The sequence below is a fragment of the Cavia porcellus genome, unplaced genomic scaffold (assembly GCF_034190915.1).
Source record: "Cavia porcellus strain 051 isolate PalLab524CR breed Dunkin Hartley unplaced genomic scaffold, mCavPor4.1 scaffold_30, whole genome shotgun sequence".
In the NCBI taxonomy this organism is placed as follows: Eukaryota; Metazoa; Chordata; class Mammalia; order Rodentia; family Caviidae; genus Cavia; species Cavia porcellus.
In genome coordinates, this window is record NW_026947513.1 from 33,138,066 (window position 1) to 33,163,995 (window position 25,930).

General features: G+C 45.3%; 1 protein-coding gene across 2 annotated transcripts; it reads right to left on the minus strand.

The window, feature by feature from the left end:
- Window positions 1–10,808: 10,808 nt before the first annotated feature.
- Window positions 10,809–25,920, minus strand: Noa1 (nitric oxide associated 1). 2 transcript variants are annotated; one of them, XM_003471596.4, is made up of 7 exons: window positions 24,696–25,910; window positions 23,336–23,500; window positions 22,425–22,624; window positions 20,427–20,558; window positions 19,102–19,218; window positions 12,348–12,468; window positions 10,809–11,609 (listed from the first exon to the last, which is right to left on the minus strand). In XM_003471596.4, exons 1-7 carry the CDS (start codon window positions 25,852–25,854, stop codon window positions 11,410–11,412), a joined length of 2,094 nt encoding a protein of 697 aa, XP_003471644.2. In that variant the 5' UTR covers window positions 25,855–25,910; the 3' UTR covers window positions 10,809–11,409. The 2 variants fall into 2 exon arrangements, 1 of the variants encoding a protein (XP_003471644.2); XR_010044729.1 differs by lacking the exon at window positions 10,809–11,609 and adding an exon at window positions 16,101–16,215 and having other exon boundaries at window positions 24,696–25,920.
- Between the last annotated feature and the right edge of the window lie 10 nt (window positions 25,921–25,930).

The window sequence follows — 25,930 nt, forward strand, 5'->3', positions numbered from 1 at the left end:
GGGCAGAGCCCTGGACACGGGTGTTGCACCCTCACATTGATGCACAGCCTGAGCTTAGGTGCTGCCAGAATACTTGATCAGTGTCATTGATATGTGCTCTGTAGGCTCTTGAGGCTTCACAATCCTATAAATACAAAATAAAATCAAAGCTTTAAAAACCATCTCACTTAAGTACTTAGCATTTTCCTTTTTTATAGTTGAGAGTTTTCACACTGTCTAGTGGAGACCGTTCCAACTGGTTTTTGTTTTTAGTACTAGAGATAAAAACCAAGGACCTTGCTACATACTAGGCCCTTGATTTGAGTTCTGTAGTGAGGATTGAATCCAAAGCCTTCACTTGAGCCATGCCTTCACCCATTTTTGTTAATATGCATTATATAAAATTTAAAGTACAAAAATGCTTGCTTAGTATTTTGAGACAGGTCTCTTAAATTACTAAGTTGCCTGGACTGGGCTTACGTTTAAAATGCTGCCCCAGCCTCCCAGTGCGGGATTGCAGCCCTGTACCACTATTTGCCCTGAGACAGCCTCACACTTGGCATTTTCTCCCGCAGTTTCATGTGTGTGTATCATGGGAAGATGGCTTCCTTCTATTCCTTTGTGATACTGGGGATTGAACTCAGGAGTTGTGAGCTACATCCCAGCCCCTTGTATAGTTTTTTTTTTTTTTTTTGAGACAGGGTCTCACCATACCTAATTGAAGCTGTCCTTGAGAGGCTGAGGTAGGTGGATCACTGAGTTCAAGTGCTGGGGTGCCTTAACCTTTTGAGTAGCTGAGGTTACAAGTTTGTACTACCATCCCCAGTTCAAATTGTTTCTCTTATCCTCATGGGAAACTTAGACCCTGAGTTGGAGCAGAGGAGGCTCCTGCCTGTAATCTGTTGTTTGAGAGCAACAGCTGGAAGAGGAGGAGGAGTTTGAGGCCAGCCTGGGCTGCACAGACCATGTCCAAAAACCAACAGGTGTGAAAGTGAAGGCAGACTCCTGAGTGGGTGGCTGTGCAGGAATGGGCCTTCTGCCTCATCTGCCTGGTGTTGCCCGTGTCCTGCACCCTGTGGGACGCCCTGGGCATAAGGTGGCAAGGGACAGGGTGAGGAGCCCTGGCTTGTGGAAAAGGCTTCTGAAGCTCCTTACATTGACCTGGCACTGTCCTTCCCCTGGCCTCTCCAAGAAGAGTGCTGTTGATGGTGTGTGGTTCACCATTCAGATGCCGCCTGGCTCCCCTTGGGAAGTGATGGACATGCTTGGAGATAACAAAGATTGGCTTTCCCCTTACTTATCTGTACTGGGGAATTGAACCCAGGGCCTCTGCACTGGGCTGTACTCCCAGTCTATCTCTAATTTTTATTTAGTGACAGTCTTAGCAAACTGTCCAGCCCTGAGTTCAGACTTGGGAGCTTCCTGCCTCGGTGTCCTGGAGTGCTGCTGCAGTTACAGATGTGTGCTGCCTCATCTGGCTTAAAATAGTTTTAAAGCTCTTGAATCTTTTGTCTCAATACACATTGTTAAAAGCAAAGTATTGCAAAAGATTTATGATGAAATCAAGAGCCCACAGCTTCTTCCTTTTCCTCAGTTATTGGCAGCTGTTATGTGAGGTCAGTTAAAATCAGCGTTCAGCTGCCCTGAATTTGCCTAATACAGCAGGAGCAGGCCACGCTGTTTCCCCAAAGGCAGAGATGCACTGAAATCTCATGGTGGATCTAAAAAGCCACACATTGTTTACAGCCCTTCCAACCAGCCTTAGTCTGAACTGCCACTGGCACTTGCTTTGGCCTCTAGAATAAACGAGACAGTGGCACAGCCTCTGTGTACTCGGCTGTTTTCCCTGATGCTGTCATTTTGTGAGCAACTGAGCCTTGTTGAGAACTTGGATGGGGCAGGCAAGGGAAGAGGCCTGGCTTTGCCACCTGTTCCAGCGCCTCAACTCAAGCTCCAGGGCCAAGGCCAGCCAGCTGCCACCTCTGCACTGCATGTCCCAAAAGGCAGAGCCACTGGGCTGAGCCCCACAGCAAAATGATAGCTAAAAAATAAGAGCTGGGGAGGCAGCACAAGCCTGTTTTCCCAGCATTCCAGAGGCCGAGCCAGGAGGAGCACTGAGTTCAGGGTTAGCCTGGGCTGTGTAGTGAATTCAAGGCCAGCTTGAACAGCATTGACTTCATAGCAAGACCCTGTCCCAAAAAACCAAAACAAAACAAAAAAAGAAAAGAAAAATAAATGCTTAGTTGATGTTTTGTTGCTCAGTAATACATATGGCACATGTCTTCAGAGTCACTTTCAATTAACAAATGAGCAGCTGTACCTAGAACTGACTTACCCCATACTCAACGGGGGAGTTGGTGGGTACGTGAGACAGTTACACATTGTTCTTCTTTGTTGAACAGCCCCTTGTCCAAGTTCTCAGGCTGAAAAATTTTGACACGTTTCTTAGAATTAGCTTTACATAAAGCACGATTTGTCTGGTGAAAAAAGCATTTTCTTTAACCAGTGTATCAATAAAAAAATATATCTTTTAGCTAGGATTTTAAAGGAAAGCAGTCCTTGTGTCTCTAATTTGATTCACCAAAAACCGTTAAGGTCAAAGAAGGAAAAAAGTCTTTTTAGGCCAGCTATTAAATTTTGAGGAAACTGGCATGGTAGCTTTTAATTGCGCAATGAGGAACCCCTTTGTTGTAAAAGTAAGATATTCCAAGGAGCAGGAAGAGGGGTGAGTACACACAAGTAGAAAAGGCGGGGTCATTTAAGGAGGGGCAGGGCCAAATTCGCCAGTTCATTTTTTGGAAACTACTAGATTTGCGTGAAAGCAAAGGAGCACTTGTGGTCCGAGGTGCGCTGGCAGGACTGGGGTTAAGGATACTGTCTTGTCTTTGCCTGTTTAGCGGTACGGTTCTTTGGATGTCCCAGCTCTCCTCTGTGTGCAGCATACTCTGCTCTCCATCAGAATTGTGGGTCAGGATCGCCACACGCTGTGATCTGTCCGTGGTACTTGGCAAGCTCTCCCGCCCGCAGTGCGAGATTCCCAGCCAGCCATGAAAGTCAGTTCGAAGCTGTCCCAGGAAACCTTGCTGGGACACTTGTGCAGGTTTATGGCATTGCTGAGATAGGACGGCAGGGGTATGGCACACCACACACACATCTGGAAAACACTGTGGAGAAATCATTGCACAGAGGATTCAGGAAGCCAGGAAGATAATTGATAGTAACACGATTTCTAAGAGCTATCACTACACTTGAAGGTTTCAAAGTGGGTTTTTCTTTTTGGGTGGTGGTGTTTCCTTCCTAAACCGAAATGTTCTTGCCTTTAGACGTATGGTGGATTTGAATTTATAAAGGACGTATTATACAGTAGCTGAAAACATGAGTGCTGATAGAACATTCCCGTACTATGATTGTCAACACATGTATACATGTGTTAAAGAGAATTATGCATCAAAAACAAAAGAACCTATTTTACTGTGTAAGAAAAAAAAATTCCACATGGAGCTATGCGTGGTGGTGCCCACCTGTCTTCCCAGTACTGAAGGAGGCTGAGGCAGGAGCATTGTAAATCTGAGCCCGGCCTGGGACAGATAGTGAATCCCTGCCTCCATAAGTAAGTATAAAAAGGTCTGGGGCTGTAGTTCAGAGGCTGTGGGAGGGGAGAGGAGGAAACCAAATGGCACACAGACCCTGGAGCTGGACCCCGAGGTTGTGAGTTTGTGCGAGTCACAGCTGTGCCCCTTCTTCATTGCCATTGCTCGTGGGCAAGTTATTTGTGTTATTTATTTTTAAATGTCTCAGTCACTTATTTTTAAATGCAAGTAACAGTGTCTCCTGCATGGAGTTGGGGTAAGGATTGTACATCATGTAAAGCGTCTCAACCTGTCTGCCTCTGTGTACTTTTGTCAGAACATAAACAAGTACAAAGAAGGTAAGTGGGCTGTCACGTGCTCGTGGTCCCTGTGAGTAGCATGAAGAATAACTACTAGCAAGGGACGTCCTGACTCCGGAAAGGGAGGGGCTAGACCAGGTCAGCGCGGGGGCCATTAGGCCAATGTGACCCATTTATCCTAAAGACTGCAACTCCCTGAATTTTTGCATGAAATCATATGTTACATGAAAGAATTCAAGGAACAATTATTTTTTTTTTTAGTCTTTTTGAAACAGGGTCTCGCTGTGCAGTTCAGGTTGGCTTTGAGCTCACTTTGTAGCCCAGGCTGGTCTCGAATTTGCAAACGAATCTCGGCTCAGCCTCCCAGGTGCAGGGATTACAGGAGTGCATCACCATGCCTGGCTCAAGGAACAATAATTTGAAGAGAAAAAATTTGTTACAGTCCATTATCTGTTCTTCCCTGCTATTTTCCAGGGAAGGCAGAAACCACCGATTAACTAAACATCCCTTCACTCTGCACCATTCATTCATTCATTTATTTATGTGCTGAGCACCTGCTGTTTGCCAAGAACTTCCTGGAAGTCTGGACAGGATCTTGCAGTCCACTCCTGGAGTCCCTGATGTGTGGTGATGCATTCTTTAGCACACGCAGCTCCCTTCTCGTGGCCTTGGTCTGCTCAGGTTCACCACAGCCACTGGGCAGAGGTGCTGTCCACACTTGCAGCAAAGCGTAGTTCCTACCAAGGAAAGTAGGAAGGCCAGGGAACCAGGCCCTGGGTGAGGGAAACACCCAGAAGTGGGTTCTGAGAGTTATCTGGGAAGAACAGGAAGCTTTTTAAAGAAACAGGAACCTGGGAGTTCAAGTAGGGAGAGTTTTGACATATTTAAGATTATTTAGAGCATGAAACTTATTTTTTCTTCAAGATGGCCTAAACTGCCCAGGTCAGCCTCTAGCCTATGATCCTCTTGCCTCAGCCTCCTGAGTAGCTGGGATAGCTATGTGCACCATCATATCCAGCAGAAACAAACTTTCTAAGAGGGGAATGACTGTGTTCTCACCATGTCTCCCCGCATGGGCCACAAATATCGGTGCTCCTGGACATGAAAAGGTGAGACACATTCCGGTAAGATGTCACAGTCGGGATCTTAACAGTTAGTTTCCCCACCGCCCCTGACACTTGAGGGGCTGATCTTACACTTTTGAGGCAGAGAAGCCCAAGAGCAGGCCGGTACTCTGATGACTCACGCGAGCTGAAGTCTTGTTTTCAACGTTTAAGCGTTGCTCTCTTGACAGTGGAGGGTAAACAATCCCCCTGGGAGGAGGAGAGCAGCCAAGAGAAAATGGACCAGCCCAAGAAAGAATGGAAATGATTCTGTTGCTCCAGGCATCCGGGCCAGGTGGGAGGACAGCCAGGGGAACCGGCAGGGACGGTCTGGAAACCTGGCCTGGCCCGAGAGTACGGTGCTGTTCCTACTCAGCACAGACAGCACGCCGTGGTGGCCAGGCCAGGCCTCTGGGGCCCCAAGCCTGCCCACAGGAAGCCAGCAGGCCGGCACACTGCTCCCTGACGTCTGCAGGTGAGCACTCCAGCTGAGGGAAGCAGAGTGACGTGCGGGATGCACGGTGGAGACTGGCACTTGGTGAGCGTAAAAATACAACCTGTTACAGCTTCCGTTTGTCTCAGTCACTTTAAAGAAGGTGCTGTGAAGAGACTGAAGTCTAACTTTCCAAAATAAACTCTGGGCCTGCCGTCACCCCGGAGTTAACAGCTCTTCATGGGACACGCTGTACTTCTGGGTGTCCTCAGCACAAAAGGAGTGACATGCAGAGCACCGCGGGCTGCAGGACCAGGAAAACAAACGCGCACCAACTTGCTTAGCTTTTCTAGTCACTCAGAACAGCCTCCCTGTTCTGTGCAAGTGAGGGCATTATCCTGACGCCTTTTTAATTCTTCCTCCTTGGCTGGCTGTAATGTAAATGATTACTGACTTGGGAGAAACCTTCAGATTCAGATAAATGGATTAGGGAGTATCAATAAACCAGCCAGCCTGAGGGGCACACTGTTATCCCAGCACTCTGGGAGGCTGAGGCAGGAAGACTGCGTATTTGAACGCAGCCTGGGTAACTTGGTTATCAAAACCCTATCTTAAAAGAAAAACAAGGCGGCTGGGGATGTGGCAGCCTGTAAAGGCCCTGGGTTCAGTCTCAGTGTTAAAAACAACAAAAATGAAAACAAAGCTTGGGAAACTGACTGCAATTGGGAAACCAACACAGTAACATAACTTTTTTTTCTTAAACCATTTATCTATCCAATTACTTTCATTTAGGATGACCAAAAATTGTACATTTTTTCATTAATTTTTATATGATAACAGGAAATATAAAAATGAGTTTTATCAATGTCCCAAACCTGTCCTCTTTTTATTATAAAAGAATATAACCGAGTTCTGGAGAAGCAGAAATATTTATCTAGGCTGGGATGGTGGTGCACACCTTTAATCCTGGCATCAGGAGGCTGAGGCTGTTTGAGGCCAGCCTGTGCTGCTGCATACATAGTGAGTTCAAGGGTAGCCTGAAATCCATAGTGAAACTCTGTCTCAAACAGACCAAAAGCCAAACAAACAAAATATATATATTATATCTAATGTATTTATGTTTTTATATATTGTAGCACAAAATTATAGGTTATTTTATTTTTTACAAATAAACAGAATTAGTAAAAGAAAATAACCAGAATTATTAGATTTCACTAGAAACAAACATCAAAGACACATACAACGTTCAAAATAAAAAAGTATGCAAACATAGTCAGACAAGCAGATGTACGAGTGTATCTCCTGCAGACAAGAATGGACTGAAGTGATACTACTGCCTGTGAGTACTGGGGACAGTCAGGATGGGAACCAGTGCACTGCCCTGAGTTGTTACAGCAAAATCCACTGTGGAGACCTGCGTTGCCCAGCAGTGTTCCGGGGCTCATTAGGTTGGCAGAGTATGAAGTAAATGAATACCAGATCCCAGCACAAGTCCTCAACTCAGGCTAGGATGAGAATCCTTTTCTCTCTACTCACCTCTAGGCTGTTTTCTTTCCTGCTTGTTTTTACATAGACTCATAAATGGTTAGGACTAACAGCCCTTCAAAAAAAATCTAGTGTAACTCATTGAATAGGTGAGAAAACAAAGTTCCAACAAGATTAATATAATTATGGAAGCTTAAATTTACTAAACTGCACTGCTTGTAATTCTTGGCAAGTTACAAGGTGTGATCAAAACCTATGGTGAAGCTGGGCGTGGTGGCTCACGCCTGTTAATCCTGGCACTCAGGAGGCTGAGGCAGGAGGATCAGCATGAGTTGGAGGACAGTCTGGGCTACACCGGAGTTCAAGCACAGCCTGAACTACAGAGACCCTGTCTCCAAAAGCCAAAACACTGCAGTGAGTGTTTACAAGATTATTTCAGTAAAAGACACATTCCTGATCTCCCTCAAAATGCTCCCTCTCACTTTGAACACACTTGCTGCAGCATTCCTGTCACTGCCCGAAGCAGTTCCGAGCACTCTCTTGTGTCTGCAGTTGCTCTGCTAGGCTGCCTGGCGTCCTGCTTTGACTGAGCACATTTACCTTTCAGGGCCGTTTGGACTTTGGGGAGGCACCAGACACTGGCAGGTGCCAGACCAGTGAGTAAGGCGATGAGAACACATGGTGATACCCCTACGAGTCTGCCTCTCCCTGGCTGCCAGTTGGCCGCTGCAAATTTTTGATACCTCTTCCTAGAGAAACCCATGGAAGAGGACTTCCAGAGCTGCTTCAGAAAGGGCAGGAATGCTGGGAGCAGAAGGGCACCCTGTAACCCAGCACTTGGAGGCTGAGGCATACGGACTGCTGCGAGTTTGAGGCCAGCCTCAACTACAAAGCAGGACTGTCTCCAAAAACAAAACAGAAAGTGGGAAGGATGATGGGATGAGTGTGTCCAAAGCAAAGGGCAGTTATTTGAGGTGGGCAAATGGCAACGTGTCTTTTACTGTAATAATTTTTTTTTGTCTTTTTTTTTTTTTATCGGTACCGGGGATCGAACTCATGACTGCCTGCTTGCAAGGCAGGCGCTTATGCTGCTGAGCTAAACCCTCAGCCCCTAAACTTTTAAAAATTTAAATATTCACTGTATATTTTGATCACCTCTTGTACCTTGGAACATCTTTAGGTATGCTAGGTTCAAGTTTTATGAAACAAAATGCTTGAATTTTTAGGAGTAGAATGAGAATGTGAACATTAAGAAGGTAAAGACAAGAGGAATCCTGCTTTCTAAAATACATATTCACTGCCAGGTGTGGTGGCACACACCTGTAATCCTAAACTGAGGAGGCTGAGGCAGGAGAATCACTGAGTTTAAGGCCAGCCTGGGCTACGTAGCAAGAGCCTGTCTTAAAATAAAAGACAACGTAATCCCTCACATATTCACAAGTTGTCAGGGGAATGACAGGGTGCAGACTCTGTGTTCCTCTGCACTCTACCTAAAAGTTTAGGCCTGAGTTTTAAGTTGTGAGCTTTTGTTTTCAACCATAAACCTAAGTACAATAAACACAGTTTTTTGTGTGTCTTTTTTCCTTTTTATCGGTACTGGGGATCAAACTCACGACTGCCAGCTTGCAAGGCAGGTGCTTATGCCGCTGAGCTAAATCCCCAGCCCAGTGAACACAGTTTTATCTCATAAACTTAATGGAGTTTCGTGGACGGCAGAGGTGGCAGGCAGGGTGTGGCAGGAGGCTGTGGAGTGGACAGGTGCTGACCTGCTGCAGAGACCCACCTCCATCCCAGGCTGCCACTGGAGCAGTCACTGAGGACAGCAGCTGCCGCAAGGGGGCTGGCTCTGACCTCCCCTCTCCCTGAGCCAGCCGGCCAACCGGCTCTGCGTACCTGCGTACTGTTTCTTCCTGTTTTTCCATCGGGTCTGTCTTTGTTTGAGACAAGATCTTGCTTTGTGGCACAGGCTGACCTTGAACTCAGTGACTCTCCTGCCTCAGTGCCTGATGCTGGGGTTACAGGTGTGTGCCATCACAATGGGCTATCTGACCAATGATTTCACATACGAATGCTACAGAGCCTCTTCAGTATGAGTATCTTATTTCTTGCCTACTAAAATGTTGCTTGTGGCCAGGTGTGGTGGCAGCCCGCCTATAGTCCCAACACTCAGGAGAGGCTGAGGCAGGAGGATCATTGTGAGCTTGAGGCTGGCCTGGGCTACAACCTGAGTTCAAGGCCAGTATGAACTGCATAATGAAACCCTGTCTCAAAAAAGACAAAAAACAAAAATAAAAATGTTGCTCCTTTCCATCTCTATGACTTAAAGTTTCTCCTGCCTTATTTATTGAAACAAAGTCTCTCTGTAATTTACACTGAACTCACTACACACATGGCCCAGGCTAACCTTGGTGACCCTCCTGCCTCAGCCTTCTTGGGTTACAGGTATGTACCACAGTGACTGACCGAGAAGTCATTTTCTTTATTTTTTTTTTGAGAAGTCATTTTCTTGATTGACTTAACTTTGTTCTTTGAAATGCAATATTATGCCCCCCGTTTTTTTCTTTTGGTACAGCCTGGACAACCTCGTGTTTGCCAGACAGGCAGGTGCTTATCTCACTGAGCTAAATTCCCAGTCTTATTTTTTGACACAGGGTTTCAACTGTGTAGTGCAGGCTGGCCTTGAACTCTTGGTGATCTTCCTGCCTCACCCTCTGAGTGCTGGGATTATAGGTGTGTATCAGTATACCAAGCTATTATGTTTTTCAATAGCTCTTTTTCACAGTGGGGTGCAAAAATTAAACATGCCCCAGACCTATTTTAAAAATTTGAGTCAGGAATTTGCCAAATTACCCAGGCTGGACTTGAGTTTGTGATATTGCCTTGGCCTTTTAAATAGCTGGTCTTATAGGTATGTGCTATCATTTCTGGCTTTGTATCATATTTTGAAATGTCACATTGCATCTCACAAATATATAATTATGTCAACTGAAATGAAAACTTAAAAGTTTTAAAATTTCAAAAGAAATAGTTTTATTTTCTCCAAAACAAAACTGAAAGTCAGCAAGCAGTTCCATCAACCTGGAAAGCTACTGCCCTCTAGAGGTAGATGTGCAAATGCTGGTGCTTTTGCTTTGTGACTTAAAGAGGGCAAGGAGAGTTGCTTCTGGCATTCAGTTTCTGGGGCCAATGGATGCCAGACATACTAAAGTGCAGTTTACTTAAAGAAGAATTTGTTCAAGACAGGCTCTTGCTATATAGCTCTGGCTGGTCTTGAACTCATGGTAGTGCTCCGGCCTCAGCCACCTGAGTGCTGGGATGACAGGTGTGTGCCACCACACCCGGCCCACCTTTTTCTTCTACATTAAAGCATACACTCAGAGTTGCAGACCTTCCACAGAGGCACATCTGTCTGGAGCTGGCAATGTTTGTGCTCTTGGCAGTGGAGGTCTGTAAAATTGGTGAATCTATAAAGTCTGGGCTTGGTTATGTCCCCCTTTTAAAATTTTTTGTCCCCCTTCTTTTACATAGGGAAGCTGCCTGCTAACTGCAGCGGCCATCTGGGCCAGGGAAATGGAAGCTGCACTGTCCTGCCTGCTGCATCCTGAGTGGTCACCTAGGGCAGATCCACTGGGTTTTAGAGAAGGATTTCTTGCTACTTTTCATATACCGAGTGCTGAACTGCTCTGTCAACTATGGACTCCAAATGGTCTTAATGAAGATTTTTTTTTCTGAGACAGGGTCTCAGTATATAGTTTGAGCTGGCCTGGACTCACTCTGTAGCTCAGGCTGGTCTTGAACGTGCAGTGATCCTCCTGCCACAGCCTCCCAAGCGCTAGGATTACATGTGTGTGCCACCATGCCCAGTGGTAACAAAGATTTGAATATAGTATTTTTAATGTATATTTGAGTCACATATTCATGCCTTACAAAAAACAATCTTTATTTATAAACTCAATACATTATTGTGGAGCTCCAGTGACACCCAATTGTCTGCTCAGTTGACTTGTGAGGCGGAAGACTGCTAACTCTGAGGGATGGAAGCGTCTTGAGGACGGATGCTTTGCCAGCTTGGGCAGAGAGAGACCCTACGCCTCACAGGGAAAACAAGGAAGCTCCCAAGGGCACCGTGAGATTAAAGTTCATTATTCAGTGGAACTGCCAGTAGGCTTTGTTTGCCTACACTGCTACCTAAAACATCTGTGCTCAGCAGAACTCTATGCCTTGGTTGTTCCGCAGAAAATCCAGGGTTTGAGTCAGTTTGAGGCTTTTCCCCATTCTGGGGAGGACCCCTGACACCCTCCCCAAAGCTGTTCTCTGTCTCTCCCACCTTATTTGTCTAATAGGGCTTTCTGACCTGAACCCGGTATATTACCCAAAAGCACAGTCCTGCATCATTTTAAGAAGTTAAACTCCTTAAAAAGAGTGGGGAAACTTCATTCTAGATGTAACACTACAATTCCACTGCTATTTTTACGTCTAATAAGTTTACATTCAGGGTGACCCAGGTCTGGCTCACGTATTTATCTGTTTTTCTTCTGCACATTGTACACCAGGGAAGGAGGTTTTTTGGTTTTGTAGGCCACACTTTTCCTGATGCGTTGTCCTTTGATGTTAACGATATATGGCAAGAGAGGAGGCCGGACGGTCAAGACCGTCCCCTCGGGTGTGTAGCCTCGGAGATGCAGCCTGTCCTGCAGATGAGGTGTCACAGCAACCCAACCTACAAGGCAAGTGACAGACACAGAAGGCTGTCAGAAACTACCTAAAGAGAATGACAAAGCAAATGAAAAACAGGACAACAATCAAGCAACACCAAAAAAGAGCACCAAAGAAAAACTCCAAATGGAGCAACAAAGAGGGTTTGAAAATATGCTTTCTTTTTGCTGTGTTTTTAAAAAAACATGCAATACATTCGTTAGACTATGAACTTATTTTCAGAACGGATTGCCTTTTATGAATAAAACTATATATATTCCTTAAAATCAGGTATCTTTCTATGAAAACACACAATGCTACTTTGCTTTTTGTCTTGTCTTTTTGAGATGGGATTTCACTATGCAGGTCAGGCTGTCCTTGAACTCACAGTGATCCTCCTGTCTCAGCCTCCTGAGTGCTACGATTACAGGCCTTTCATTTGCTTTTTTTTCTTTTTTCTTTTTTTTTTTGTCTTTTTCATTTTTATCGGTACCGGGGATCGAACTCACGACCGCCTGCTTGCAAGGCAGGTACTTATGCCGCTGAGCTAAATCTCTAGCCCCAGGCCTTTCATTTGCTTTTAAAAAAGGTGCTTGAGCTGGGCGCAATGATGCATACTCCATGCTTGTAATTAAACAGCACTTGGGAGGCTGAGACAGGAGGATTGCTGCAAGTTCAGGTCAGCCAGGGTTAGACAGTGAGCTTAAGGCCAGCGTGAGACCCTGTGTTTAAAAAAAAAAAACAAACTTGGCCATACATTTACCTGCGGAGGAAAACTTGATGTCAGCCACTGCTTCAGACTGCCCAAGTCCTTCTTTTAATGTAATGTCTTCAGCAACAAGAGGAGGAAATTCTGCCATTCGTTCTTCTCCACCCATTGGAACCTATCAATGAAATAAAATGATGAGGTTTCAAAATGCAAGTTAGGTTCTCTGTAACTATAATATCATGTAAATCACTGATGATTCTGTACAAAGAAGGAATAAAATCCTGAACATGCAACTGCTGTTCAAAGCATGGGAGCTCTGTGATGAGATGGAAACTCCAGATTCTAGCGTCCAGGGCTACCGTTGGCAAGGTCTTAGTTACTCTTTTGTTGCTTGGACAAAATACCTGACATCCACATGTTAAAGGAGGAAAATTTTAGTTTAGCTTACAGTTTGTAGAGGTTTCTGTTCATAGCCAGCTGGCTCCAAGGCAGGGGAGCATGGCAAAGAAGAAAATCCATAGTAGGCAGGAGGCGTTGAGTAGCAAGAGTGAGCCTCCCTTTCTCTTTTAATCTATCCAGGCTATAACCCTACTGGTTGGTGCCACCCTCACCCAGGGAGGTCCTTCCCTTTCTCCACTCTCAGACCTATGCTAAACTAATTTAGTTATCACACACTCTTCATTCGTATCTGCATACCTTAGACCCAGCCACCACTGAAAAGGTCTATCTATGAGCACATGATGGTTTTGGGGGGGGTGCATTATCTTTAAACCATTACAGGCATGTACCTCACAGCAATGTACAGACAAGTGAACTGTACTTTATTTACACTGATTTTATAGCACCTCATCAGGCTTACATGGTGTGGTGGTGAAGCTTAATTATGTCAACCTGAGTGGTTTGGGCACTGCCTAGCACACTTCTGGGTATTGGTAGGTGGGTCGTAGATGTGAAACTCTGGGTACTGTGTTCCCTGCCCCTTCCTCTCTGGCACTGTTACCCTACTCTGATCCCTGGTCATCACTGACTAAGCATTTCCACTCCAAAATGCCCTTCTGCCATGTATTTATGCTTCTGGAGCCAGGGGACCACGACTGAATCTCCTGAAACTATGAGCTACATTAAACCTCTCCTTCATTAAGTGTGGGTGATGAGTACTGTGACCTAGTGATGGGAGAGTTGACTAATACAGAAAATTGGTCCTGGGAGTGGGGCCACTGCTGTGACTATTATCTGAAATGCAGTTTGGAAGCCTCTGGAACTGGTTTGCAGGATAAAGGTGGAAAGGCTTGGAGATGTGAGGCTGAGAAGCTCTAGAATGCTGTAAACAGGGCTTTGGAGGTGACTGGCTAGAGGTTTGAAAAACAATGTTGATAACATAGGCGGATAGTAAAGGCCAGGCTCAGGAGGTTTCAGATGGAAATCCAGACTTCCTTGGCAAATGGCTAGAGGCCATTTGTGAAACACTGTCAAAAATAAAAATTCATGTAATAGTTTATCCGTTTTCTGAGACTTTATGGGAAACTAAGACTAAGGGTGATGAACTAAGCCGGGCAGAGAGATACATACCTATAATCCCAGCACTCTGGGAAGCTGAAGCAGGAAGACTACAAGTTTGAGCTGGAAAACTCAACAAAACCCTGTCTCAAAAATAAAACAAAAGGGCTGGGGATTGTTATAGCTTAGATGTTCCCCCAGTGTCTTGCTGGTCACAGGTGGGGCTTCTCAGAGGTGGCTGTCTCTCCAGTGTGTGATGCTGTGATCAAGGGTGATTACTAAATTAGTCCACTGCCTGGTTTGGAATAGTCCTAGAATTAGGGTGTGAGTGCTACCTGCCCTCAGGGTATGTAGCCTGGATAGAATATAAGGGATGGAAAGGGTCACTGCTTGTCACTGGTCGCTTGCTTGCTGACTTCTCCTATCCTGCTTTGCCACTGACTGCTTCTTCTCTTGGATGCCCCTCTGCCATGCCACCCTGCCCTGGAGTCAATGGACTATGGACTGAAATCTCTATGAACTGTACGCCAACTAAACCTTTTCTCTTTTAACTTTGGGTGCTGGGTACTGTGTCTCAGCAATAAGAAAAATAACAAAGACAGGGATTTAGCTTAGTGTGGAAGTCCTGAGTTTAATCCCAGGTACTGGGAGAGGGAAAAAATAGTAGTACACTAATTGATCTGGCAGAGGAAATTTCAAGGTGATTCAACTTGATAGTCTTTGGCAAGGGTACTGTTGGCTAGATAGTGATTTATCAGGAGCAAAAAAGCAGAAAAATCTGAAAAATTAACCTTTTAGCTTAAAAGGAACCATGTGTAAACTTGAAGTTGGCTGCTGAGGTTAGTACCATTAAAAAGAACCAAAAAAAAAAACCCCCAAAAAACAAAAAACAAAAAAACACAAGGCTTTGTGCAGGGACAAGAAAGCGGCCTTGAGGGCATCTCAGAAATCACAATCAGCAAGGCTCCATTCATCATCTCAAGGGTACAAAAGTGTCAACCTTGCCTTTGGGTGTCTGTGGAACCTTGCTTGAGAAGGGCTACCGAGATAGTTCCTCAAGATTCATTTCAACATGTGCAGCCACCCAGACCCTCAGAGGCCACTGCATTCATGGTCCAAGGGCGACCTGACTACTTCTCAGCTGGCAGAAGACACTGGCATTGTTCACACTGCTGGTTTTGCAGGCATGCAGAGCGTGAGAGTTGTGGAGTCAGGGAGGTTTCCATCCCCTTTTCAGAGGACGGCCCAGCACGCCAGGCACACAGCCCTACAGAGGGCAGCGCCTAATGGAATGAAGCCCAGGTTGCAGCAGAGACTCCAGAAAGGCGAGTGTTTGCTCACTAGCAGCTAGTGAGATGTGAGTTCCAAAGGGCCTGGGCAGCCCTGCCGCTAAGGCTTTGTGGTTGTGGTCCACATGGCCTGTTTTAGGCTGGCCCTGGGTATAGCCTATAGGGTTCCTGAGCTGCTAGTTATGGATGTATAGGACTAAATGTTTACCCTGCTGGGTTTCAGTTTTGTTTTGGCCTGGTTCTTTTCCATCTTCCTATTCTTCCATTTCCTAAAATGGGAATGTTTACTCTGTACTATTATATATTGGAAATATACAGCCGGTTTTTGAATCTTTTTTTTTTTTTTTTTCTTTGGTACTGGGAACCTAACGCAGGACCTTGTGCTTTCCAGGCAGACACTGTGCCACTGAGCTATATGTCTGGCTCCTTTTTACATTTTATAGGAATCACAGCTAAGCGTTGGCCCTGAGTCTCAGAGACTGACTTAAGACTTTTTTGTTATGCAGGAACTGTTCAGACTTTGGGAGAAAGGATTATTGTGTTTGGGTTATATGCAGGATAGCTGCATCACATTAGGTGGAATTTTATTTGGAGAGTAAGTATGGTTTGAGATATAAAAGTTTAGGTGTCCCCAGCTTACAAGGGGTGGAATGTGGTTAAATGTGTCAATCTGATTGGTTTGGGTGCCTCCTGGCGGAATCAGTAACCCGTTTCTGGGTGTATCTGGGTGAGTAATGAGAGGCACGACTCTGGGTACTGCACAGTGTCTGACCCATTCTTTTCTGACACTGTTTTCCTGTTCTGCTTCCCTGCTGCCATGACCTAAGCATCTTCACTCCATCATATCCCTGTGCTGTTGTGGCCTGGGAGATGGGTGACCATGGACGGAATCTCCTGAAACCATGAGCCAAACCTCTCCTCCTTTACACTGTGGGTGTTGGGTACAGTGTCCCACCGATGAGAAGGCAACTACTGCATGTGTAGCGGTGTTGAGCAATTAGGACAAGTTTCTTCTAAATACCTTTGTTGTTATAAGTGTGACAAAAAGATGAGTCCTTGTTTCTTCAAAAGTCAAGGATCCATACAAGTGCATTTCAGCTTCTCTATTTACAGACATTTCCATGAATTGGAAGCACCTAAATAATATTTTTGACAAATAATAAATTTCTCCTGTTTAAAAGTAGGGACACAAATGTAAGATGTTATAATATGGTTCAAAGGAGTAAATAACATATAAACTATTGCAAGATAAGGTGCATGAGGGTATCTATGAAACACTACTACAGCTGTAGAAGGAGTTATGAATTTGTTTCAGTATAGAAAACATTAGCGATGAACAAGATATGAGCAACACTTTGAGAAATGGTCTAAATTACTACGTAGGAAAGTATTCTAAGTTAGCACACATACAGCACAAAGCTGGAGAAATGATGAATTCAGGAAACTAGTTATCCAGAGAAAGAGGGCAGGAGGGAGGGAGGGAGGGGGAGGAGAAGGGAAGGTGAGAGAGAGACAGAGAAGGGTGAGAGTGGAGATTACCGGTGAGGCTGTCAGCTTAGGCTTCTCTCAGAAATGCAAATTATACATAGAAGAGGGAACAGAGATGAAAATAAAAAATGTTGGTGCCTTATTTCTCTGAGTACTCACATTCTGCTTGAGTGGGTCCTGTATCTACCTTCAATAAATCCTTCTTGTGTCTCTTAAAAAAATAAAAAGGAATGCGATCTGCTTTGTATTTTTAAAAGACTTCCCTAGCAGGGCATTTTTAAACCTCAGTCCTACTTATATTGGAGCTAAGGAACTGTCCTGGAAGGCTGTGCTGTGAATGGTAGGATGTTTAGCAGCATCTCTGGCTTCAAGAAGCCCTTAAGGTATAAACTCAGACATGCCTCCAAGTCTTTTGAAATGACCTCCAGGGAGGACTCACCCTACACTGAGAACTGGAGGTACAGTCAGGAGTGGAGAGGATGGTTAGAGAGTAGGATGGGGGAATACAAACAGGGCTCTGAGAGCTGGGTGTGATGGCACATGCCTGTAATCCCAGCACTCTGGGAGGTTGAGGTAAGAGGATCCCAAGTTCAAGTCTAACTTGGGGAATTGTGCAAGACTGTCTCAAAATTAAAAAAAAAAAAGTGACAAGGATCTAGCTGGACTGTAGCTCAGTGTGAAGGCCCAGGGTTCAATCCCCAGTACTGCCAACATAAAACAAAGCAAAAACACTGGGGACTTGCAGAATATTTAAAGACTTCAAGAGCAGTGGAATGACAACAGCTTGGTATCCAGAGATAATTAGGAGGCAGAACACACCAGGTTTAGGAGACTAAGAAGAAAACAAGGAGGCAAAAAAAAAGCTTCAAAATAAAATAACTCAAGAAACTGTGTTCAACTGGGCAGGAGGCTGGGGTTGTTATTTGGAGGTGCCAATGGTGTTCACTAGAAAAACTACACAGGTTGCATATGGTTGGGACCACGAGAGTTTATTTTTAACGTAAGCTGTTTTACACAACTAAGGAAATTTTTTTTTCTGCAAGTCTCAGACTGTATTTGGATTACTGTCTACCTAAAAAGTGAACAAATGGAGTAAGAGAACTAAAGCCCAGGGGTGCAGAAAAACAACAAAGCCTGTGCGGCTCAGCACTTAGGTGCTCGTCTTCCTGGGATAGCCTACCGTGCCTGGAATCTTAAATGCATAGTGACTACATCAGTGTAGTTTTCATTTCAGTCTGACTTTCTTAGGAAATGTGAGGAGGAAGAAGTATTTACTTCTCAAGTCAGGCTCATTTTTAAAATTTTCTTTGAAGGGAGTGAGGGCCATGCACACACATTTTTTGCAGTATTGGGGAGTTCAATTCAGGGCTTTGTGCATACCAGGCAAATGCTTTATGACAAAGCTATTTCCTTTTTCTTTTAAAAACCTTATTTTCAGTTGCATAAGCACTAATACTTTGGTTTTGTTGTTTTTTGATTTGATGAGACAGGGTCTTGTTACGTACTCTAACCTGCCTTAAATTTGCTACATAGCTATGGCTGGCATCAAATCTGCACCCCTCCTCGAGTGCTGTGATGACAGGCGTGCACCACCACACTTAGCTGTGTGAGCACTAGTACTATTCACTGCTGCTCCGGATGACCTTATTTTTGCAAGAGATGTGCTTCATTACTGTCACTGCCACCACTAATCCTTGTATGTATACAGAATCTTTTCGAGTCTCATGAGGTAGGTACAACACAGACAGGTAGAGGAAATCTGCTTAACGGTACACAAATGTGCTGGGCTGTAAAGAGAAGGGATGAGCAGGTCATTTAAGCTAGCTAGCTTTCTTTCTTTCTTGTCTGTTTTGAGACAGGGTCTCACTGTGCGGTTCAGGCTGGCCTTCAGCTCACCTTGTAACCCAGGCTGGTCTTGAACTAGCAGATCCTCCTGCCTCAGCCTCCTGAGTGCTGGGAATACAGGTGTGTGCCATTACGCCCAGCTCCTTTCTTTAACTGAACATTGGAAACAATCCTAACATATTTATAGGCCAATGAAAGGAGCTAGGAGAGCAGGAAACAGAAGGGTAATATGTAAAACGAGTGCTGGGACTAAGAATTCATTCTATCTCAAGTTAAAATAAATAAGGGCCAGAGATTAAGCTCAATTCAATCCTAGTACCAAGAAGAAAAAGAACGTAGGAGGAGGAGAGCTTTTCTACTCAGATCAGGGCTCCTCAATCACCAGTGCTGCCTGGATTGATCTCGCTCTTGTGTGGGGGGCCCTGTGCACTGAGGATGTGTAGCGGCAGTGGCCTCCCCCAGTGGATGCCCAGGGATTCCCCAGCTGTACCTTTCCCACTCAGCACTGTCCAATACAAGGCTGCAAGAATATGGCTATCGGGGATGTGAATGGTGGCCAGTGTTACTAAGAGAGCATATCTTAACTTTAATTTTAACTAATGTAATTAAATTAGATAGCCATACATGGCCAGTGGCTTCCACACTGGCCACCGCTTACCAGTGTGCGGTCACCCAGCCAGGCCCCTCACCTGGAGCAGGGCATGACCTGCGTGCTTCTGGTACACAGCATCCGCCTTATCCAAGGAAGTGATATGCACGGGGAGGAAGTTCGAAGCCACAACTGTAAACCAAGCTGACTGGTTTCCCTGAAGACAGGAGGAAAGAGATTTTTTTTATACCATGGAAAATTTGGAAACCCACATGTTACCAGACATGATAAAAAATGAACCAAAATAAGCAACCTTTGTATGGTACATTGTATAGCTACTGGTATGGCAGTAGCTATAATTGAATTATGTTAATGCCAAAAATAAGTATAAAAGATACACACACACACACACACACACACACACACACACACACATATATGGACTATAAAGAAGCACAGAATTAATTTATTATTTAAGCCTGGATCTAAAGGCTTGACCTTATGATTTCTATGTGAAATGACATCTTGTTTTAATTGCTAAGCTGTATGGGACACTATCACATTGATAGTATAGATTTTTTTTTTTCCTGAGGCAGGGTCTCACTACGCAATTCAAGCTGGCCTTGAACCCACTATGCAGTCCTAGCTGACTTTAAACTTGCTGTGAGCCTCCTGCCTCAGCTTCCTGAGTGCTGCAATTACAGGCATGCGCCACTATGCCCAATGACAGTATAGTTTTAAAGACCAGAGCTAGGCATGGTGACACATTCCTGTAATACCAGCACTCAGGAGGCCGAGGCAGGAGGATCTCCTGGGCCAGCCTGGGCTACATACTGACACCTGTCTCAAAAAACAAAACAAAACAACCTAAACAATAAATACTCAAAGACAAAAATAAAAAAAGGTCTTGAATGTTTCATTGGGGGGGGTAATATTTTAAAAACTCTCTATACAACCATGACTTATTTATTTGGTACCAGGGATTGAACTCATGACTTTGTACTTGCCAGGTATTTGTGCCACTGAGCTAAATCCCTGGTCACATGACTTAATTATTCTAACATTTTGCCAGGCCTGTTATGTACCCGCTTCATTAAAGTGCATTCCAACCTAGTGTGGTGGTGCACCCCTGTAATCCCAACACTGGGAAGGCTGACACAGGTGGATCCTTACAAATTCAAGACTAGCCTGGCTACAAAGTGAGCCCAAGGCCAGCCTGAACCGCACTGCGAGATCTTGTCTCAAAAAAGCAACAACAAACAAAACAAAACAAAAAAAATGAAGTGCATTCCAATGCTTTTTTTTTTTTCTTCATTTTTCACTTAAGGTCTTACTGTGCAGACCAGGCTGGCCTTGAACTCTCAGAACTCCTGCCGCCCACACTGCCCTATCAACTCATTTCTCCACAGCGCAGCCTTTTCTTACCTGCAGGAAGTCGATGCGGCCTATGGCACCCAGAAATAGAACCATTCCTGGTTTAAGCACAAAGGTTCTTGGGACAATGGAGTATGTTGGCAAAACGTTATTTACTTCTTTATCTGTTAGAAGATTTAAAATCTGTGAAGCAAATGGCACATTTTTTACAGAGAATTACTTTTATTCAAAGTAATGGCAGTTTGTGATTTACCTGTAAAATAAAATGATAAAAAAATTATGGCATCTAGTCACACAAAAATTATATACACTAGTTAAAAATTAATTTCCATACATTGAGTAGAGGCAGAGTAGCTTGATAGATCTATAAGACTTTCTTATGTCAACAGCATCCCCTAAATGTCACCATCAGAATGAACCTCAAAATACCAGGATACAACATTCAGAGGTAAAAGGCGTGTGTGAAGGTCCTATGGGGTGCTTTCCAGGTTAATGGGGTGTAATCTGTGACCTCATGTCCTTGTGAGTGTGCACGTGTAAAATGCAAATCGTTACCCTACCTTACAAGTAGGTCAAGAGCTTCTTAAGAAGCTCCTTCTAAATTGTAAACTTCAATACCCCTATTTTCCTGGGAGATTCAGCAGAAAAAATGAGAGAAATTTAGGGATTACAGGTTTGTGGGGATTTTTTCTTCTCAGCACTAAAGATTGAACCCCATACCTTTGCACTGAGCTACATATCCAATCTTGGTGCTTGTGCCACTGAGCTAAACCCCTGGCTTATCCAATCTTTTTGAAAAAAATTGTGAAACAGGGTGTTGCAAGTTGCCCAGGTTGTGCTAGAGCTTGTCATCCTCCTGCCTCAGCCTCCAGGAATGCTCAGATTACAGGAGTGCACCACCATGTCTGACTGGAATGAAGAGCTCTTAGAGACCAAAGAAAATGGAAAAAAGAAAAACAGAGAGTACAAAATTTGAATGAGCGTTTTTTTTCCCTTTGGGTTTGTTCTTTCTGTAGTGCTAGGAATTGAACTCAAGACCTCACAGCTGCTAGGTAAGTGCTCTACCACTGAGTTATGTTCCTAGCCTTTCTGGTAAGATTTCTTTGTTTTGCTTTTTGAGGCAGGGTCTTGCTATGCAGTTCAGGCTGGCTTTGAGTTTACTATGCAGCACAGGCTGGCCTGGACCTTGCAGCAATCCTCTTGCATCAGCCTCCTGAGTGCTAGGATTATAATTGTACACCACTATGTTCAGCTTCTGGTAAGATAGATTTGTTTATTTAAAAAAAAATTTGGGGAGGGGGCGTCTCTTTGAGACAGGGTCTTGCTATTCAGGTCAGGCTGGCCTTGCACTCACTTTGTAGCCCAGGCTAGCCTCAAACTTGCAGCAATCCTCCTGCCTCAGCCTGCCAAGCACTAGGATTACAGATATATGCCACCATCCCCAGAAATAATATACTTCTGAGAGTTTAACTATAAGTGAATCTGATCAAGCAAAGGAAAGAAAGCCAACATTGCTTCACAGGGAGACAGAAAGACAACGGGGGAACTGGACATTGGTGAATGGCCAGAGGAAAGGAAGTGAGCCATTGTGTGATTGTATCCGAGATGCACACTGGAGCTTATCACTGACTTGGATAAGGATCAAAAGTATAAACAACAAAGATATGAGAAACTTGGTCTGCTGGTGCTCAGCTGTAATCCTAGTTATTCAGGAGGTTGACACAGGAAGATTGAGAGTTTTCAAAATAAAATGGCCTGCAGTGACATTCCATGCTCACATCTATGATCTGGTAACTGTCTTCTTAACCAGGGTAACAACCACAATGATAACACAAGTAGGCTGCCTGTACTACATTTATTAAATGAGAATTCAGTAGCATGTGGATTCATCCCTGAACTGTGTTTATGAATGAATCAGAACTGAATCTGGAATGGAAATATGTTTCTTTTCTTGCTACCATTATGGCAGTACCTTCTGCAATTTTAGGTAAATTTTACCAAAGTTAATGTTATTAAAATAAATGTTGCTAAGATGTTACAAATACCTACACAATTTTCTTTCATAATTCCAGGGGTGTCATAAAACCAGTGAGCATCTTTTACATCTTGTGGAGTCAACTCTACTCGCTTGGCAGGTTTCTCCATAACCCTGACAGGCTCATTTCCCATGTCAAAGGCAAGTGAGTCGGCATCAAACTCAAAGTCATGCTTCTGTTCTGCTGAATACAAGAACGTCCTTCCAACTCTTCCTAAAACAAATTATATTGAGGTTATCAGTCATCACTTGAATGCTTTGACTCCAGGTGAAGTTTTTGTTATTATTTGTTTCAGCATTGGATATTGAACCTACAGACTCATGCATGCTATGCAAGCACACCAACCACTAAGCTACATCCTCACTCAGCCCTTTTGATTTTATTTTGAGACAGGGTTTTGCTAAGTTGCACAGGCTGGCCTTGAACTTGTCATTCTTATGCTTCAATTACAGGCATGTGCTACCATGCCTGGCAGCCAGAAAATTTTTACATTTGCCTCAAACAACTTACTAAGCCTAATTACACGGAAATGATGCTCTGAGGATATCTGCTTCCACTCCAGGCAGTGGGAATCAGTCTTGTAATGCCAAGTGTGTAGCTGGCTGTGTACACTGAAGTGAGCAGTGTTAGAAATCAGTTTCTTAAAGCAAGGTTGAAAAGAGCCAGGGGGAACACACAGAGAATTTAATTTGAAGCTGTGGCATAGTCAGTGAATTTTACTTTACCAGCTGTGTTGGTCTAGGTTTTGCAACAGTACCAGTCTTGCCTCTTAAGGGCTTCTGCTGCAGAATGAGGCAGGTGCTTGCTCTCTCTCTCCCTGCAGAAATGGGCTGGTCCAAGCCAGCTGGGTACAGCATCTCACAAAGAACATCAGTCAGCACAGTACCACACAGCATAGACAAGGGCTTCTCCAGGAAATCTTACCTACTACGTAACCATGCCTTTTCAAGACATTCAGCTGATTTTGTTCTTGCTCATTAAGATCTTCTTCTGATTTACTTGAATCATTTTTAAGTCTTTTTTGCCTTTCAAACATTCTGTAAGGAGTTGGGTTGCAAATAGGAAACTTCAGAAGGTTTAACGTAGTACCTGAAATATCAAAGAATGTTTTTAGAAAGGGGAATGGCAGATGCTGTGAATTCAAGACCTGCCTAAACTACCCAGCAAGACCCTGAATCAAAACAAAAACAAAAATACCCAAACACGAATAAGAGAAAGAAAAGAAGCATTTCTGAGAACCTACACTGTTTACTACTGCAATTTATTTCATTGAACTTCCTCAAGGAGCCATCCGTAAGATTACTCCTACTTGACAAATGAGGACACAGGCTCATAGATTGGCTCACAGGTTAACCCAGGATTTGAATACAAAATCTACAAGCCTGATTCACACCCATCCTGACAGTGCAGCTCGGCCCACAGACTGAGCAGTGCAGACCGCTGCCCGATCCCCTATACAATCTGTGCCTACTTCAGAGGAGATCAGGTGCACTGAGGGTGGCAAGTCTGTAGGCAATCCTGTGTATACTTAAAACAGTGCAAAACAAAAATAAGGCTGGGGATTTAGCTCAGCGGCATAAGCACCTGCCTTGCAAGCAGGCGGTGGTGAATTCAATCCCCGGTACCGATAAAAAACAAACAACAACAACAAAAAAAAACAAGTGCAAAACAAAAACAAATAGGACAGTTTGGTCCACTTACATACAATGAAGAACATAAAAGACCCATTTTTTTTCAATGTCAGAGGTTTTTTTTGGCATTCATTACAGTCCAGGTTAGCCTCATCCTCCTGCCCTCAGCCACCCCAAAGCTAAGATTATTTTCACTAGGCACGGAAGTTTCGTAAAAATCATAAAACTGACATTTCTTCTCAACATAGCCACACATCGATTTCTATTTAATGAATGACTCTGGTGTTACACATATTTAGTGCACCAGTTTTGAGAACAAATTCAGGATATGAAAAGTAAAATTCAAGGAGTGGAGGGAAGTACAAAGTAAAAAGGAAGTATATTTTTCCAGAAAAATTTACACAGAAGGAAGCTACAGGGGAAATCTCCAAGAGAGCAGGAACTGTTCCCAGAAATACCAACGTCCAGTGACCACAACTGGACGTTGTGCTCCATAAACATTTGTATTAGAAAGTAACAATCAGACTGCATTCCCAAGCACGCAGCTGATCCAGGAGGGAGGTGTTAAAAGTAGTGACAGAATCCGTAAAGGGACAGCTCCAAGTAGCCCGCAATGGACATCAAGGCTAGCTGCACTAGACCACGAGCCTCACCTGGCCAAGGCGAGATGGTAGCCCTGTCGATGGCTTCAGCGCCCTTGGCAGTGCAGTAATCGGATTGCAGGAGCGTGTTGAAGAGAGTGGACTTGCCGGTGTTGGTGGCGCCCACCAAGTAGACGTCGCCGCGGTAGCGCCACGCGCGCTGAAGCGCAGAGATGAGTTCTTCAATTCCGTAGCCTGTCTTGGCGCTGATCAGACGCACGTCCCTGACTACCGTGCGGGACCTAGCCAACGAATTCCCGTCCTCCTCTGCGTCCTCGTCCCCGCCGGTGTGCTGTGGCCCTTGGTGACCAGGGGCCGCCAGGAGCCCCGCGCGGACGCATTCGTCCCACAACCGGTCCCGGAGCCGCCGCAGGTAGCCGGGCGCGTCCTGGGGCAGCAAGTCCACTTTGTTACCCAGGACGATGAGTTGCTTGGGGCCCACGAGCGCGGGCAGCTCGGGCAGCAGGGTGTCGGGCAGGTCGAGCAGGTCCACCATATAGAGCACCAGGGCCGGGCCCGGCCTCCGTAGCGCGGCGCTCACTAGCTCCAGGTACTGTCCCCGGGTCACCTGCAGGCGCAGCGCACGCCGGTGGTGCAGCAGCAGCCAGCAGCGTTGGCACACAAGCCGCCCCGAGCCTCCGTCCGCCGGCGCCGCCCGGTGCAGCTTTTCGCCAGGAAGATAGCCGGGCACGTGGGGGTCCTGACAGTGCAGCTCAGCCCCGCAGCCCGAGCAATGCAGACCGCTGGCCGGCACTGGGGGGTCGGGGAACTCCGCGGCTGGGGGCACGAGGCCTTCAGGCCGCAGTTTCTGCTGAAGCTTCTCCTCCTGCCGCTGTCGCCGCTGCCGCTCCTTCTCCTGCTGCTGCCGCACCACCTCCCGCACCTCCTCAGGGGTGGGCGCGGGCTCCGGCTCCAGGACGTACTCGGGGAACAAAAACCGCTCCTCCACGCCAGTGTCTCTTTGGTCGTCCCCATTTGCCGCGGGGCCACGAGGAAGCCTACGGCCCAAGAAGGAGAAGGCAGCCGCACATCTCCTCTCCAAGAGCGGCTCCGGGAAGCCATGGCGCGAAATGGGAGACGCGGATCCGCGCAGGACACCGCACAGCAGCCAGCGCGTTAGGCGTGTAGGTAACATGAGCAGTGCAGCGCCAGCGGAGCCCCGGGTGCGCATGCGTCTTGAGACTCGCGCGCAAGCTCAGGAAATACCTGGTGATAAATCCCGTGAGTTCTCGCGATGAGAGCGCTGA

Coding starts and splice junctions, on each gene's coding strand:
- Noa1 (XM_003471596.4), bottom strand. CDS start 25,854: ATGCGCACCCGGGGCTCCGCTGGCGCTGCACTGCTCATGTTACCTACA. Junction 23,501..24,695: donor TACCATCTCGCCTTGGCCAG/GTGAGGCTCGTG, acceptor TTGATATTTCAG/GTACTACGTTAAACCTTCTG. Junction 12,469..19,101: donor CAGGTCATGCCCTGCTCCAG/GTGAGGGGCCTG, acceptor TTTCATTGATAG/GTTCCAATGGGTGGAGAAGA.